We start from the raw sequence: 16,218 nt of genomic DNA, 5'->3' as shown, positions 1-16,218 counted from the left end.
TGAGTAAGGATCTTTGTGTCTACATTCATGAGGGAAATGGTCTGTGCTTTTTAACTTTTTTCTAAGTTTTTTTTTTCTTTTGGTAGTGGGTGTGGAACCCAGGGGCTTTTCTACCTCTGGGCTATACTCCCAGACCTATTTTATACTTTATTTGGAAACAGGGTCTCACTAAGTTGCTGAGAGCCTCACTCAGTAGCTGAAGCTGGCTTTGAACCTGTGCAATCCTCCTGTCTCAGCCTCCCAAGTGCTGGAATTATAAGCGTGTGCCACCATGCCTGGCTTTTTCCAAGTTTTGATATTAGAGTGATAATGGCTTCAAACTATAAATTGGAGAGTATTTTCTTTTCTGTGTTCTGAAAGAGACTGCATAGAACTGGTGTTGACTCTTCTTTAACTGTTTGGTGAAATTCTCCAGTGACATGTGAGCATAAAGATTTCTTTTTGGAGAGAAAAAAAATTTTTTTAAATCACAAATTGAGTTTCCCTAATTCTTTTTTTTTTTAATTTTATTTTATTGGTGCACTGTATTCATACATCATAGTGGGATACAAACTTTTGTAGACATACATGCACACATCGCCCAGTCAGCCCCCACCCGATCCCCACCCCATTCTCTCCCCATCCCTCCCTCCCATGCTTGGCTTAGTGGTTGACATCTAGTATTATAGCAATTTATCCAAAATTAAAAATGATAATCTCACATAACAGTTTCATTTGTCTGATACCAAGCTTTTGATGACTTAAAGATAACATTTCAATATTTCTTTTTGCTTTCTTTCTTACCAGAGAATATTGTTTTCTTTTTTTTAGGTGAAACTATCATATATTTATTTTTCAGAAAAAAATCTATCCTGATATGGAATATGGACTCTAGATACCCAAAACAATCTCGAAGCAAAAACAAAGCTAGAAGATGTATATTTTCTGATTTCAAACCATATAAAGCTACAATAATTGAAACAGTGTAGTACTGTTCTAAAGGCAGATATATAGACCATTGGAGTTAAATACAAGCCTAGAGCTAACTTCTTCCCTATATTGTCAAGTTTTTTTTGACAAGGTTTCCACGAAGATTTGGTGGTGGAAATAATAATCTTTTAACTAAATATTGTTGAAAAATAATAATTACATGGAAAAGAATAAAATTGGACCCTTACCTAATCCCACATACAAGTATTAACTCAAACTAGATAAAAGACCTAAATATAAATCTTAAGACTATAAACTTTTAGGAGAAAATCTGGGTCATAAAACCTCACAACATTGAAATTGGCAGTGATTTCTTGGATATGATTTCAATGGCACAGGCAACAGAAGAATATACAAACTCCCTAAAAAATAAAAGAAAATATTGTATATCCAAAGACAATGTAAACAGAGTTAAAAGTTACTAATAGAATTGGATAAAATATTTCCAAATGCTATATCTGAAGGTATATTAATATTCCAACTAGAAATCCTAAAAATTAACAACAATAAAGGCAAACAATACAATTTAGGGATAGGTAAAAGACTAACATAAATAATGAATCTCCACAGATAACCAATCTTAGTTGTCTGTTGGATGGAAACTCTTGTTTCTCTGGTTCTGGTGAGTGTTACCTATTTCTTCTTTGTAGTTAATCTCTTTGAGTATTTTCTCTAGCGCTGGTTTTGAAGACATAAATTCCTTCAGTTTCTGTTTGTCATGGAAGCTTCTTATTTCTCCATCTAATTTGATAGAAAGTTTTGCTGGGTAGGAAATTTTTGGCTGGAAGTTGTTTTCTTTCAGAGTTTGGAATATGTTACTCCAAGCCCTTCTGGCTCTCATGACTTGGTTTGGGAAGTCTGGAGTGATTCTAATTGGTTTGCCTCTGAATGTCACTTGGCCCTTTGTTTTTGTTGCCTTTAAGATTCTCTGCTTGGCTTCCACATTGGTCATTTTGACAATTATATGGCGTGGGGATCCTCTTCTCCGATCCTGTCTAAAGGGAGTTCTATACGTTTCCTGGATCTGTGTATCAACCTCTTGCTCTATATTTGGAAAATTTTCTGCTATTACTTCCTTGAAGAGATTGTTGATCCCTTTGGTATCACTTTCTTTTCCCTCCTCTATTCCAATTATTCTTAGGTTAGCTCTCTTAAGATGGGCCCATATTTCTTCAATGTCAGATTCCTGTTGTTGGATATCTTTTTCTAGATTAGAAACTATGCATTCATTTTTGGATTGCTCATCTTCTAAGAGCGAGATTCTGTTCTCCATGTGGTCTAATCGGTTGTTTGTGCTTTGAATTGAGGCCTTTACTTCATTAATTGCATCCCTTATCTCTTTCTGGCTCTCTCTGAGTTCTTTTCGAAGCACCTCTATTATTTCTACAGTTATTTTCCTGATTTGATCTTCTAGAAATCTCTGATTTTCTGTTTTATCAGGTTCTGATGTTGTGGGGTTGTGCACATTCATTACTTCAGTGTTATTCCTCTTTCCCATGATTTCGGAGGTTTGTGCCTTCTCTGGGTTCTTCCCTTGGGTCACTATGGCTTCACTTAAGGTGCTCTGGATCTCGAGTCTGTATTATCTCAGACCCTACTACTCCTTTACTGGGTTGTATCACAGAGTCTCCGACCCAGGGAGTCGATAGAGGCTGCTTTAAACTATGGGGGGTGCCAGGTTGCACGCTCTCCTATGGTGTGATATCTCTGCCACCACCACTCCCTCACTGGGTCAAGTCCCAGGAGGCACAATACTGGGATTTCTCCTCTGTGGCCCGCAATTTGACTCACTGTTCTTGAGTACGTAGATGCAGCTGTACTGGACTCGGTGAATTCACTGCTGCTGCCGCCGCCAGTGGCAATATGGCGCCTCTGCCACGCCCTCGGCCATGAGGCTGGCGTATTTTTTCTTCTCTGGTTTTGATTTCCACTCTGAATCCCTGCAGCGTGTGCTGAGCTCAGCCACTGGGAGCTTTAAATGCTGTCTGCGCCGAAAGATCCCGCCTGGCTGTTCCGCATCGGCTCACCTCGGCTTGCTGTAGCCGTCCGCTGAGTTCGCCGCTGCCGCCGGCAGTATGGCGCTGCTGCCGCGTCCTCGGGCGCGTGTGTCTCCTCTGTGGCCCTGAGCTCTGTTCTCAGTCCGCTTTCTTTCTGGAGCCTGGTGGTTTTTTTGTTTTTCTGGTGATGGTGTTTTCTGGCTATGAAAGGCGCTCTTTTTGTGGTAATGGAGATTGGTTGTTAGCGGGACTCTTAAGCCCCGCTTTTCTCGGTCGCCATCTTCCCGGAAGTCCGAGTTTCCCTAATTCTTATAGGGCTGTTCAGATTATTTATCTCATACTGAATGAGTTGTGATGTTTTATATGCTTAAGGAATTGGTCTATTCATTCAAGTTGTTAAATTATGCTAAAATAGTTTTGTTGTTTGATTTTTAGTTTGAAGTCCTCTACCTTTTTTTTTTCCTTCTTCTTCATGGTGGTACTGGGAATTGAACCTAGGTGCATTCTGTCTTTGAGCTACAATCCCAGCTCTTTTTTAAATTCTATTTTAAATTTTGAAGCAGGGTCTGGCTAGATTGCTAACAGTCTCACTAAATGCTGAGGCTGTTCTCGGACTTGTAACCCCTTATCTTAGCCTCCCAAGTACTGTGATTACAGGTGTACACCACCACTCTTGGCTCTTACGTATTTTTAACCTCTTTAAGCTCAGACTTCTCTCAAATAGAAGCCATATTCCCAGCCACAACTCTCTTAGAGACTGTAAGAATTGTAAAGGGAATTGTAAAATTTAATGCCAAAATGCTAAGGCTCGTGTGTTAGTAAAGCAGATTAAAGCAGATTCCCCTCCGTACTTACAGTGGAGGAAGGATGGGGATGGTGTGCTCAAATGAGAGAGAACCGTCAGTTGCTTTACTAGGGTGTTTCTATATTTTATTTTGATATGTTACCTGCCATTTACTAGAATCTGGTTTGTGTCCTTTGATACATTTGGGGTGTATGTGCTGATCAAACCAAAGGAATTCTGATTTCTGGTAGACAGTTGGAAGTAGGACTTCTGATCTGTCTGCCTGAAGGCAGGAAAAGATTAATTATCTTCAGTCTGAAAGGGATAAGAACATTATAAGAAAAATCTGAAGCTCAAATGTGTTCAGCACTGTTCTGTGTTCACATCTCCTGGCCCAGATGGGCTGTGCCCTCATTGAGCTTGACAATGAGGATGCCAAGCTGCCACAGGCAATGTTTGAAGACTTGCTTAGAACAGAAGAGAGATCAGATGATTCCAGGCAGGCACGTGTTTTCATATTCCAAAAAGGGTAGAAGGTAGATTCTGTACAGTAGGGAACTCAAGATTGATATGAAACAAAAATCTGGAGCAGATTCTTTTAAAAGATATTTTGATGCTGTCTTTAGTATACGAAAGTGTGTTTGTTTTTTGATTTGCTGGAAAAAAAATACCGGAAGCCTGTGGGAGAATGGAAATGGTTCCCTATAGGGGTCAGAGACAGGAGTAGGGAAAATTGTCTAATTTATGTACTATTGGAATGTTAACATATCACCCATTGAAGCTAAAATCAATTTTCAGCTGTTTTATGGTCACTTGTATGAATAAGCAGGCATCTAAACAGCCTTCAGGTTCGGTAAGCACAAGCCGTCTTATCACATTGTGTCTTCTCCTGGAAGGCTTCAGGTTTGGGAGCTGAAGGAGGTGCAGCAAATCCAGTATCTGTGGGTTTGGCCAGTCATTGGTAAGGGCACTCACCAGAGTTCTGTAAGCAAGGTGGAGAGTCTCGGCTGGTTGCCAACACACTTAGGTATGCTTGCTTCTAGTTATGAAGATTTCTGATCAGTAGTTTGATATTTATCTGGAGGAAACACTCTAAGAAAAAAAGCTCTGTAGTTTGCCATTACTTTTCTGTTATTTTACATTTACTGACTAATTCAGTTAAAGGAATAGAAGACACACTTATCATTATGTACCTAATATAAAGCGGAAAGATTTAACAAGTACCTTGGATGAAGATTCTGATTCTTACAGATTGGAGGAGTGGATTGATTCTGATGAGATGGAATAACAAGGTGAAGCAATATACTTGGATTTTATTTTATTTTAATCAACTTTACAAGCATAGTTTAGGGGAGACAGAGAGTGAAAGCGGCATGAGTAGAAAAAGACTTAGGTATTAAGTGGCCAATTAACTCCATGTGAATGTATAGTGTCATGTGGCTGCCAAAGGAAAAGAGAATGTAATTTTAGCTACATTAATAGAATTATAGAAGGTGGTAGTGCTGGTTCAGGCTGTGGCAGTCTGCATGAGTCAGATCAGGCCCAGATATTTCATTCATTTCCTGGGGCCATTCTTATAAACATATATATAAAACAAAGCACAAAAATGTAGGAGCAATCAAAATGATCTTAAAAATCATGTCAAGCCGGGCGTGGTGGCGCACGCTTGTAATCCCCGTGCTTGGGAGGCAGAGACAGGAGGATCGCGCAGGTTCGAAGCCAGCCGCGCGCGCTGGCTTAGGAGACCCTGTTTCCAAATAAAAAATGTAAAAATAGGTCTGGGAGTGTAGCCCGGAGGTAGAAGGGCTTCCAGGAACCCCAGTACCTCCAAAAAAAAAAAAAAAAAGTCAAAGAAAGTGGGGATGTTTATCATATAAATGAGGAGACTTAGAATCTATATAAAACTATTTTACTTGTTTAGAAGGTGAAAAATAGAATAGACTTGCTAATATTGTTCTAGAGAATACCAATTTTGTAAAATCAGGAGGTGGAAGGTTCCAGCTGGGTATAAGGAAGAACTGTCCAACACTGGGGACTATATATGTGAGTTGAGAGCTTAAGAAAGTGGCATCATTAAGAACACAACTTGTCAAAAGGATATATTGCAGATTCAGCTATGAGGTGCCTAGTTGTTCTGGATCAGCATTGCATAATGATGTTTTTTTCTTCTGTGCGTTTACTAAAAAATAAAAAAACTTATTTTTTCCTCAGCTTGTCATGTTACTTATTTTGCATGTATAAATTGAGATTCTATAAAAATTTGCCCTTTTGAAGCAAATGGTTCAATGATTATTAGTGTACTCATAAGATTGCACAATCCTCAGTGCTAATTACAGAACACTTTATGCTTTATCATTCCCCAAAGAAACCCCTTACCTGTTAGTAGTCACTGACCTTACTTCCTCTCTCTACGCCCTCTGAAACCATGAATGTAATTTTTTTTTTTTTTTGACACTGGGAGATTAAACCTAGAGGCATTCTACCACTGGGGTACACTCCAACCCCTTTTATTTTTTATGTTGAAACAGGGTCTCACTGAGTTGCTGAGACTAGTCTGGAACCCATAGTCCTCCTGTCTTAGCCTCCCAAATATTGAGATTATAGGCGTGCACCACCATGCCCGGCTACAAATCTACTTTCTATTGCTTTTCCAGAGCATTTCAAATAAATGGACTCATTCAATATGTAACCTCTTACGTCTGATTTCTTTCCCTTGTATAATGTTTTCAAGTTCGTCCATGTTGTAGCATGTGTCAGTATTTAATTTTTTTTATTTATTTTTGTGTGTGTGTGGGTCCGGTGATGGAACCTAGGGGCATTCGACCTCCGAGCTACATGCCCTGTTCCATTTTTTTATTCTTTATTTTGAATCAGGGTCTCACTAAGTTGTGGAGGGCCTAAGTAGCCAAGGCTGTCCGAGAACTGCGATCCTCTGGTTTCAGCCTCCCAAATGCTCAGATTACAAGTGTGCACCACCACGCCCTGCTTAATTTCTTTTATAGCTGTATAGTATCCCATTATATAAGTGTACCATGTTTTATATATCCATCCATCAATTGATGGACATTTAGATTGTTTTCACTTTTTGGCTATTCTGTGTATTGTTTCTGTGAACATTTGTGTTTTAGTTAGCATTCTCACTGCTGTGACCCAAAATACTTGACAACCACGACTTAGAGAAAGAAATATTTACTTGCTCACAATTCTGGAGGTTTCACTACATGTTAGGCCTGGTCACATCTGCAGAGCTGAAGACATGACAGTGGGAAGCAAATGAGGGGGATGAGGGACAGAGATAATCCCCAGGGCCACACCACCAATGACCTACCTCCTCCAACCACACCCTACCTGCCTACCTTACCACCCAATAAATCCAGTAATGGACCTATCCACTGATGAGATTAGAACCATCATGATTTAGTTATCTCACCTCTGAACGTTTTGCATTGTTAATACATGAGCTTTTTCAGGGCACATTCTATATCTAAACATTAACAACTTGTTTAGCAATTTTGGTGTGAACATAATTTTTACTTCTCTTGAATATATACATAGAAGTAAAATTACTGAATCAAATGGTTACACTTAGCTGGACATGGTGTCACACAGCTAAGACCAAGAAGAGTTCAGGTTTGAGGACAGCCTTGGCAAGTAGTGAGACTCTCATCAAACCCTGTTTCAAAATAAAAAATAGGGCTGGGGTGTAGCTCAGAGGTAGAATGCTGGGTTCAACCTCCAGTAACTCTGTCATACACACACACAGATTACTCTCCTTTTTGAGGGACTGCCAGATTAACAACTACAACATTTTCTATTTCTAGCAGCAATATAGGAGAGTTACAATCTCCATATCCTCATGGACATTTTTTAATTTATGTTTTTGATAATAGCCCTCCAAGTGGGTATGAAGTGGTCATTTTTTAAATCAAATGTATGATCTAAATTCTTTCTTTCATTCTGTTTTGTCTCTTGATTTTCTTAGTCATTTGAAACACAAAGGTTTCAAATTGCACTTTTGATGAAGTGCAATTGATCTATTTTTCCTTTATGATTCAGGTGTCATATCAAAGAACTCTATCCCAGGGTCACAAAGAACTATACTTTTCTTTCTTTCTTTCTTTCTTTCTTTCTTTCTTTCTTTCTTTCTTTCTTTCTTTCTTCTCTCTTTCTTTCTTTCTTTTTGTACTGAGAATTGAACTTTACAGCCAGCCCTTTTTTTTTTTTTTTCAGTACTGGGGATGGAACCCAGGGGGATTCTGCGTCCAAGCTATACCTCAGCCCTATTTCTTATTCTTTATTTTGAAACAAGGCCTCAATAAGTTGTGGCGGGCCTCACGAAGTAGTTGAGGCTGGTTGTGAACCTGGATCCTCTTGTCTCAGCCTCCCAAGTGCTGGAATTACAAGCATGCACCACCACACTCATCTACACGTTTTATATAAGGAATTTTTAGGTCTTTGATTTTTATCGAGTTATGTTTTATGTATTTATTATTATTATTTTGTGGTACTGAGGATTGAACCCAGGGGCATTCTACCTCTGAGCTACACCCCCAGCCCTATTTTTTTTTTATTCTTTATTTGGAAACAGGGTCTTGCTAGGATGATGGGCGTCTCAGTCCTTGCTGAGACTGTCCTTCAACCTGCATAGTCCTGGCTCAGCCTCCCAAGTACTGGGATTACAAGTGTGCACCACCATGCCTGGCTTTTGAGTTATGTTTTATATGTGCTGGGAAGTTGGGATTTATTCTTATGTGAATATCCACTTGTCTCAGCACTGTGTTTTGAGAAGACCATCCTTTGCCCATTGAGTTGTTTAGGCACCCGTGTCAAAAGTCCATTGGAGCAGGGTGTGGTGGTGCACGCCTGTAATCCCAGCACTTGGGAGGCCGAGACAGCAGAACTGCAGGCTCCGTAACAGCCTCCTCCATGTAGGGAGACTCTCAGCGACCTAGAAAGACCTTGTCTCAAAAACAGAACATAAAAAGGGGCTGGGGCCAGGCGTGGTGGCGCACGCTTGTAATCCCCACACTTGGGAGGCGGAGACAGGAGGATCATGCAGGTTCGAAGCCGGACTTGCTGGCTTAAAAGACCCTGTTTCCAAATAAAATATAAAATAGGTTCTGGAGTGTAACCCGGAGGTAGAAGGGTTTCATCCCCAGTACCACCACCAAAAAAAGAAAGGGGGAGGTTGGGGTTGTAGCTTGGAGGTAGGATGCCCCTGGGTTCAATTCTAGTACCAAAAAAAAAAAAAAATTAATTGGATATGAAGGTTACTATTCAAAGGACTTTGTGTCAGAATCTAAATCAGTAAACTGTTACCCTTATAGATAAAAAAAAATTCATTAGAGGAAAAATTAGTTTTGTGAATTGGTTGATTGATGTCCTGGAATATCTCTTTAACTGCTTATGGACAGCTGATAGTTTATTTACCAGCAAATGTTTTTGGCCCACACTTGAGTAACATTGCTCTAGAACCTTGCTACGTGTGTGTGTGTGTGTGTGTGTGTGTGTGTGTGTGTGTGTGTGTGTGAGACTAGGGATGGAATCCAGGGGCATTCTACCTCTGAGCTACACCCCCAGCCCCAGTTTTTTAGTCTTTTTAAAAATGTTTTTGAAACAGTGTTGCACTGAGTTGTGAGTGGCCTCCCTAAGTAGCTGAGGCTGTCCTTGAACCATGTTCCTCCAGTCTCATCCTCCTGAATGCTGGAATTACAAGTGTGTGCTGCCATGCCTGGCTTAGAACCTTGCTATTTTAAGTGCCGCTGACCAGCAGCTGAGATGAACATGCCGGTTGAAAATGGAGAACTTGAATCTGCTGCTTAGCAGTACCCCCAGGTGATTTATATTCATATTAACTGTGTCAGCTTTCTACCACTGTGACAAAATACCCGAGAGGAGAGGTTTATTTTGGCTCACAGTTTCAGTCTATGGTCACATGACTCCGTTTCTGGGCCTGGGTGAAAGAGAGTATTGTGGAGGGGAGGGTGTGGTGGAGCAGAGCTGCTCAAAGGAAGAGGAGATGGCTGGAAGGTAAGGCTGAGCAGGATAAACCCTTTAAGGGCAAACCCTAGTGACCTACTTGTAGCCAGGCCCTGCCTCCTAAAGTTTCTGCCACTTCCGGTAGTATCTCCAGCTGGGGACCAACCTTCAAAACATGAGCCTTTGGAGAATATTCTAGATCCAAACACTAATCAGGAAGATGATCCGCTACTGAGTAGTGGTGCTTGAGAATCAGGCTCCAGGGGACTTTAATCTACTCAGTAAGTATAGGATTAGTCAATGAGCAAGGTTTGGGAAAGGCGGAATAAAGGTGTGTGTGAGGAAGGGAGAAATATCTGGGACTTAGACACTCACCAGGGTCTCTAGTAGAACGCCAGCCAGCACAGATCTCCATGGTTTTTACTGCTGCACTGGAGTTTTATTTGCTTGTGAATAATTCCTCTTGAAGAGATTTATAAAAGAAATTTTAGAGTCATGGAGAACAAAAAGGGAGGGAATAATAAAGCAGAAAACTTTTCAAAGGAACTTTGGGGAAAATAAGCTAATTCTAAGCCTTAGCCCTGCTAAGGGCTAAGGATCTGGGCTAAAGGCCTGTTTTTCAAGTGATAGCTTTTATATGTGTTTATGGGAAAGGTTCTTTAGGACTTCAAGCATTTAAACATGAAAGTTAATAAATTACAATCCACTTATAATAGTGATTAGTGTGTGTGTGTGTGTGTGTGTGTGTGTGTGTGTGTGTGTGTGTGGTGCTGGGGATTGAACCCAGGGGCATTCTACCTCTGAGCTACACCTCTAACCCGATCACTTATTCTTTACTTTGAAAAAGGGTCTCACTGAGTTGTGGAGGGGCTCACTAAGTAGCTGAGGCCATCTGCGAACCTGGATCCTCCTATCTTATTCTCCCAAGTACTGGGATTACAAGTGTGCACCACCCCACTTAGCTAAAAATATTGATTTAATAAAGCAAATGTTCTAAGCCAAATGTGGTGGCACATGCTTGTAATCCCAGCATTGGAAGGCTGAGACAGGAGGATCTTGGTTCACAGACAGCCTCAGTTACTCAGTGAGGTTCTCTGCAACTCAGACCCTGTTTCAAAATAAAGAATAAAAAAAATAGGGCTGGGAGTGTAGCTCAGAGGTAGAATACCAGTAACACAATAAATAAATAAATAAATAAATAAATAAATAAATAAAGCAAATGTTCTAATAACATTTGGTCAGCACTTATTAATGTTATCTAATGTTAGTGAAAAATTAAGTTTAATATGATAACACAAACTTATTAAAGTTATCACTGCTTAAATCATGTAGTAGTAACGGATCTGATCTGATCCATAATTTGAACATAAATGAACATTCCTCAGTTTCCTGAAAATTACATTTGACGAGTATTTTTCATATACACTTTCATCCCAATACTTCAAATAATAGTCCAGCCGAGGGCAGTGACACCTCGTCCCCACATTTTCTCTTCCCGAGAGGCAGGTGGCACTGAAGTGCTACCCATCTGGTTCCATCCCATACTTCACATCCATTCTCTTCTGCTGGCTTGGGCTGGTCTTTTAGCCAAAGCCAGAGGGACGCTTGGGCATCTCACCTTTTGTTGTTGAGAACTGAACAGGAGCTTCCTGTAGTACACCTGAAATGCAAGGCAGTCTCAATTTTTTTTTTAAAAAAATCTTTATTGGTGCACTGTAGTCATACATCTTAATGGGCTGCAAGATGACAGAGGCATGCATGCACACACCACCCATTTAGCCCTTCAGTCAGTCTCAATTTATGGTAAGATTTTCTATATTTCACAGTCATTTAAATAGATATTCTCCATCAAGTTATAGACTTGTGGGATTTCACTCAAAAATCTGAGGTGCTGTATCATCAGGTTGTATCATCATTGTCTCCCTCTAACGAGGAGGTCTTTCTGCTTGGTTGTATCTGCAGAGACAAAATGAACAGCAGTTTAGGCTTGAACTGAGAGCAGGAGTCATGGCAAACTGGAAGGTACCATCTGCAGATGTTGATTATCCAGTTTTCTTTTTTTTTTTATTTGCTGCATTATAGTCATACATGTTAATGGGATACAGGATGGTACATATCACTAATTTAGCCCTTCCTCACTTCCTACCCTATTCCCTCCCTCCTCCCTCCTTCTCATGTTTGGCTTAGTGACTGACTTTGATATGTTTGTGAATGTACATCATGTATATTAGGGAATTTCCTTCTTTCCTCCCTCCTACCCCCCTCAGTTAAGGTCTCTTTATTTCTTCATCTATGATGATTATCCAGTTTTCGTGTGTTTGCACCTGTGGTTATGTGTGTCCGTGTGTGTGTGTGTGTGTGTGTGTGTGTGTGTGTGTGTTGCTGCTGCTGAAGAGTGAGCCCAAGGGCATCCTGTCTAGCTATATCCCAGCCCTATTTATTTATTTCTTTTAGTACTGGGATTGGACCTAGGGACAGTTTACTTTGAGTTTTATACCCCCTCCCCGCCCTATTATATATATATATATTTTTTTAATTATTATTTTTGAAACTGGATCTGACCTCACTAAGTTGCTAAGGCTGGCCGTGAACCTACAATCCTTCTGTCTTGGCCTCCCAAGTACTGAGATTACAAGCTTGTGCCACCACACCTGGCTATTTTTTATTTTGAAACAGGGTCTCATTAAGTTGTGGAGAGCCTCGCTAAGCTTTTGAGGCTGGCCGTGAACCTGAGATCCTTTTGTTTCAAGTACTGGGATTTCAGGTGTGCAGTACCACATGTGGCTTCTAATGGTTTTTTACTCTCCTCTTGTTTGAGTTTATTGTTGATGCTATAACAAGACACCTAAAATTAGGGAATTTAAAAAGAACAGAAATGGCTGGGCGTGGTGGCACACGCTTGTAATCCCTGCGCTTGGGAGGCGGAGACAGGAGGGTCGCACAGGTTCAAAGCCAGCTCACTGGCTTAAGAGACCCTGTTTCCAAATTAAAAAGTATAAAAATAGGTCTGGGAGTAGCCCGGAAGTAGAAGGGTTTCCAGGAACCCCAGTACCACAATAAATAAATAAATAATGAGAGAAAGGAAGGAAGGAAGGAAGGAAGGAAGAACAGAAATGTATTTTCTCATAGTTTTGGAGGCCAAGAAGTCCAGGATCAAAGTACCAGCAGTTTTCACATCTGATAAGGACCTGGTCTCTGTTTCTAAGAGGGCACCGTGAACACTGCTTCCTCTGGAGGGACAAACACATGCTTTTCCTCACATGGTGGAAGGTAGAGGGTAAAAGGACCTAGCTCGTCCCCTCCAGCCCTGCTGTTCGTGAGGGCTCCGCTTTCATGACTCCACCACCTCTGAAGGTTCCGCCTCTTAAGATGGTTGTATTGGCGATTTAAGGTCATCTTGGATTTTGGAGCACTTGCAAGCAAACATTTAAACAACATGACTCTGCCTATTTTTTTTTATTATTCCAGATGTGTTATTAATCCCTTTGGTATTAATTGAATTCAGAAGCACTGTTGTTGATTAAAACAGTTTCTTGTAGAGGCATTGGTCTTTCATTTTTCCTTGGGACATTGATGTGCCTTATTTTGGTTTCAAAGAACTTTTCACTTCTTTCTACTTCTCAGACTGTGTAAATGGACACATGATCTAGAAGGATCGATGATGAGGTGAAATACAGAGAGAAGGGTAGACCTCTGGAACATGAGCCCGAAACCACTTTCTGTTTCGTAAAATCTTGAACTCTGGAGATTGCTTTTGGCCTCGTGGTTTCCCTTTATCTGTGACCAAAACAGATGCTCTCCGCCTTTTGTTCCATCAAGCTTCTTTTTCTTCCGGTAAGCCTGGAAAATGGCATACCGAAAACAAAACCATAGATCCAAACTCCTTCAATTCCCTTTTCTTCATTCTTAACCCAATGTGCGCATCTGTCCTCGCGTCCTTCTTACTTTCCAGGAAGAAAACAGATCGCTCTAAGACCAGTGCTCTTAATCGCCATCATTTAGAGAGCTTTGTCCCACAGGTCATCCTGTCCTCGAGGCTTTCTTCTCCTGTCCCTGCCACTTCACTTCTCTGTGCTCCGTTTTGTCCCATCTTGAAACTCCTTCCCCTATTGCTGCTCCTTTCTTAAGCACAGGTGTAGTCCTAGGGGCTACTTGCTCAACTCCCAGGCTTTGCCAGGGCAGCCCCATTCTCACCTCCATCCAGTCCCTTCTCTGAAACTATTCTCACAAAAGTCTGCAGTTTCCCATGGTCACATTTCTACCTGTGTCTGCCTTTTTGAGGTCTACCTTTTCTGAGTCAGTAGTCGTTCAGCCCATCCCTCAGAGCAGAGGTTGAATGAGTTTTAACTTTGGTGCTCAGTGTTCCAAGTGTGTTCACACGATGACGTTTCCTCTTGTTTTGGTATGGGATTTCAGATTATAAGAAACGTTGCCACTTTAAACAACTGAATCTTTGTGTAGGATAGTAGTAGTTTCTATTCTCATGGTCCAGACTGTTTGTATTATGGCTTTCATAGAACCACATATTTTCTACTGCCTCCCCCTAAACTTTAAAAAATTAAAATAATTTATTAAAACTTTTTTAAAAGTCTTGTATTTATCTAAATATCACGTTACACAGCGTGTTCATGTTTTCTTTCCCCAGCTTAGTTCTTTAATGACCTTGGATTACAATATCCTGGTTATAAAGACCTGCCTGTGTGAATACTGGAATAACTATCCTAAGGTGTGAGGCAACTCTCAGTTCCTAAAGAGCTCCTGACAGGTAGAGGCGCTCAGTAGACATTTGTTGGATGAACGAGTTCCCAAGCAGCCTGGGCAGATCATATGCAGTTCTAACTGATGATCGCTCTTATGTCCCAGTTGGCTGGCTTCAAAGGCTTACTTATAAGCAAAATGCTTAGGTCTGGATGCTATTGAAGGCTTTTTAAAATGTTTTAAAGTGTTTATTCTTTTCATGTTTTCTAAAGGGAGAAAAATAATATGAATGGGTTACAAGTCACGTCAAATTCACTTTTACCCCTACAACCAGCAAAAACAGTTTTTTCTGTATTAAAAATTTACAATTTAAATAATTCTTACTAGCCAGGCGTGGTGGCGCACGCTTGTAATCCTCGCACTGGGGAGGCAGAGACAGGAGGATTGTGCAGGTTCGAAGCCAGCTGCGCTGGTTTAAGAGACCCTGTTTCCAAATAAAAAAAAGTATAAAATAGGTCTGGGAGTGTAGCCTGGAGGTAGAAGGGTTTCCAGGAACCCCAGTACCACCAAAATAAATAAATAGATAAATAAATAAATAAATAAATAAATAAATAAATCTTACTGTCACTTAATCCCTCAGTATTTCTGGAGATAGGAGCGTTTGCTTTGGGTTTATACAGAGCACTGATACAGTGAACAAATAGGTGTTCTGTATGCATTTTTTAATTGGTGCATTGCAGCCATACATGATGATGCGGTTCAGACTGATAGAGACGTACGCGCACACAGCCCTCCGTGAGCCTCCCCCGCCCCACCCCGCTCCGTCTCCTCCCTGTGTACAGCATGGAGACTGGCAGTGATAAATGTGTGTATGTACATCATGCCCATTGAAGTGTTTCCTTCATCGAGTCTCCCTCTCGCACCTGCCTCCCTCCCTTAGGCCCCCTCCATCACTGCACTAGTGTTTCTCCTCCTTTGTCTGGAGTCCCTTCTGTACCCTAATTTCTATGGCTCTAGAATTTATGTTCTGGTGAGTACCATGGTTCAGCAGGGCAATGGAGCTGCAGTAAGAGACGTGGCTGTGGATCCCAGAGACCATTAGAAACCTGACTCTGCCCCATCGTCTTACCTCTCAACACTATTAGTTTTGTTTCTGTGTATTTAAACTACCTGTACTAATGGAATTGATTGGCTAAATCTGTCCTGATTGGTGTTTATAACTGATGATATATTTCTCGACTCTTGTTCACAGAGGGACCTGTCGGGGCACAAGAACATTGTGGGTTACATTGACTCTAGCATCAACAACGTGAGTAGCGGCGACGTGTGGGAAGTTCTCATTCTGATGGACTTCTGTAGAGGTATGTGTGCACACCATCCCCTTAAGCTCTAGTTTCTCTAGCATTTGGATTGTCAAGGGCGTGGGGACCATTTTACCTGGAGTACGTTATATCCTAAAGTATGTTGCCCTGGTTTTGCAGGTAGGAAAACTAAAGGGTTAAAAAGATAAGAGTCTGCTGTCAACTGTTGGTTATTTTGATGGCAAGAGCAGTGGCACAGACAGTTGAAAGTGGTGGATGATACAAAGCTCCTTTTTGTCTGGTTTAGGAAGCGTTTGGCCATGTATATAAATGAGAACATACGAGAATGAGAATGAATGTGTTCTCTGTGGTGCTTTAAAACAAGTGATGAAGGCACATAATAAAGGCCTAACTCCAGATGGACCAGAGAAACTGCGCGGCCCCCGCCCTCACATGTGTGTTCTCTTCCACCCAACCACCGTCCTTGTGT

At 41.0% G+C, this 16,218-nt stretch overlaps 1 protein-coding gene across 6 annotated transcripts in view; it reads left to right on the top strand.

Moving 5' to 3' along the window:
- Positions 1 to 16,218, top strand: part of AAK1 (AP2 associated kinase 1) — a gene marked incomplete at both ends in the record, with an annotated part of 196,073 nt that overhangs the window by 104,032 nt on the left and 75,823 nt on the right. For all 6 annotated transcript variants that reach the window (XM_080711261.1, XM_080711260.1, XM_080711265.1 and 3 more), the window contains one exon: positions 15,680 to 15,788. In XM_080711261.1, coding sequence (XP_080567387.1) covers positions 15,680 to 15,788 — 109 coding nt within the window. The remainder of the gene's footprint in view (positions 1 to 15,679; positions 15,789 to 16,218) is intronic.

The sequence above is a fragment of the Muscardinus avellanarius genome (assembly GCF_963383645.1).
Source record: "Muscardinus avellanarius genome assembly, chromosome: 15".
Lineage (NCBI taxonomy): Eukaryota > Metazoa > Chordata > Mammalia > Rodentia > Gliridae > Muscardinus > Muscardinus avellanarius.
The sequence above is the reverse complement of the archived record's forward strand: the minus strand, read 5'-3'. Positions and strand labels throughout refer to the sequence as shown.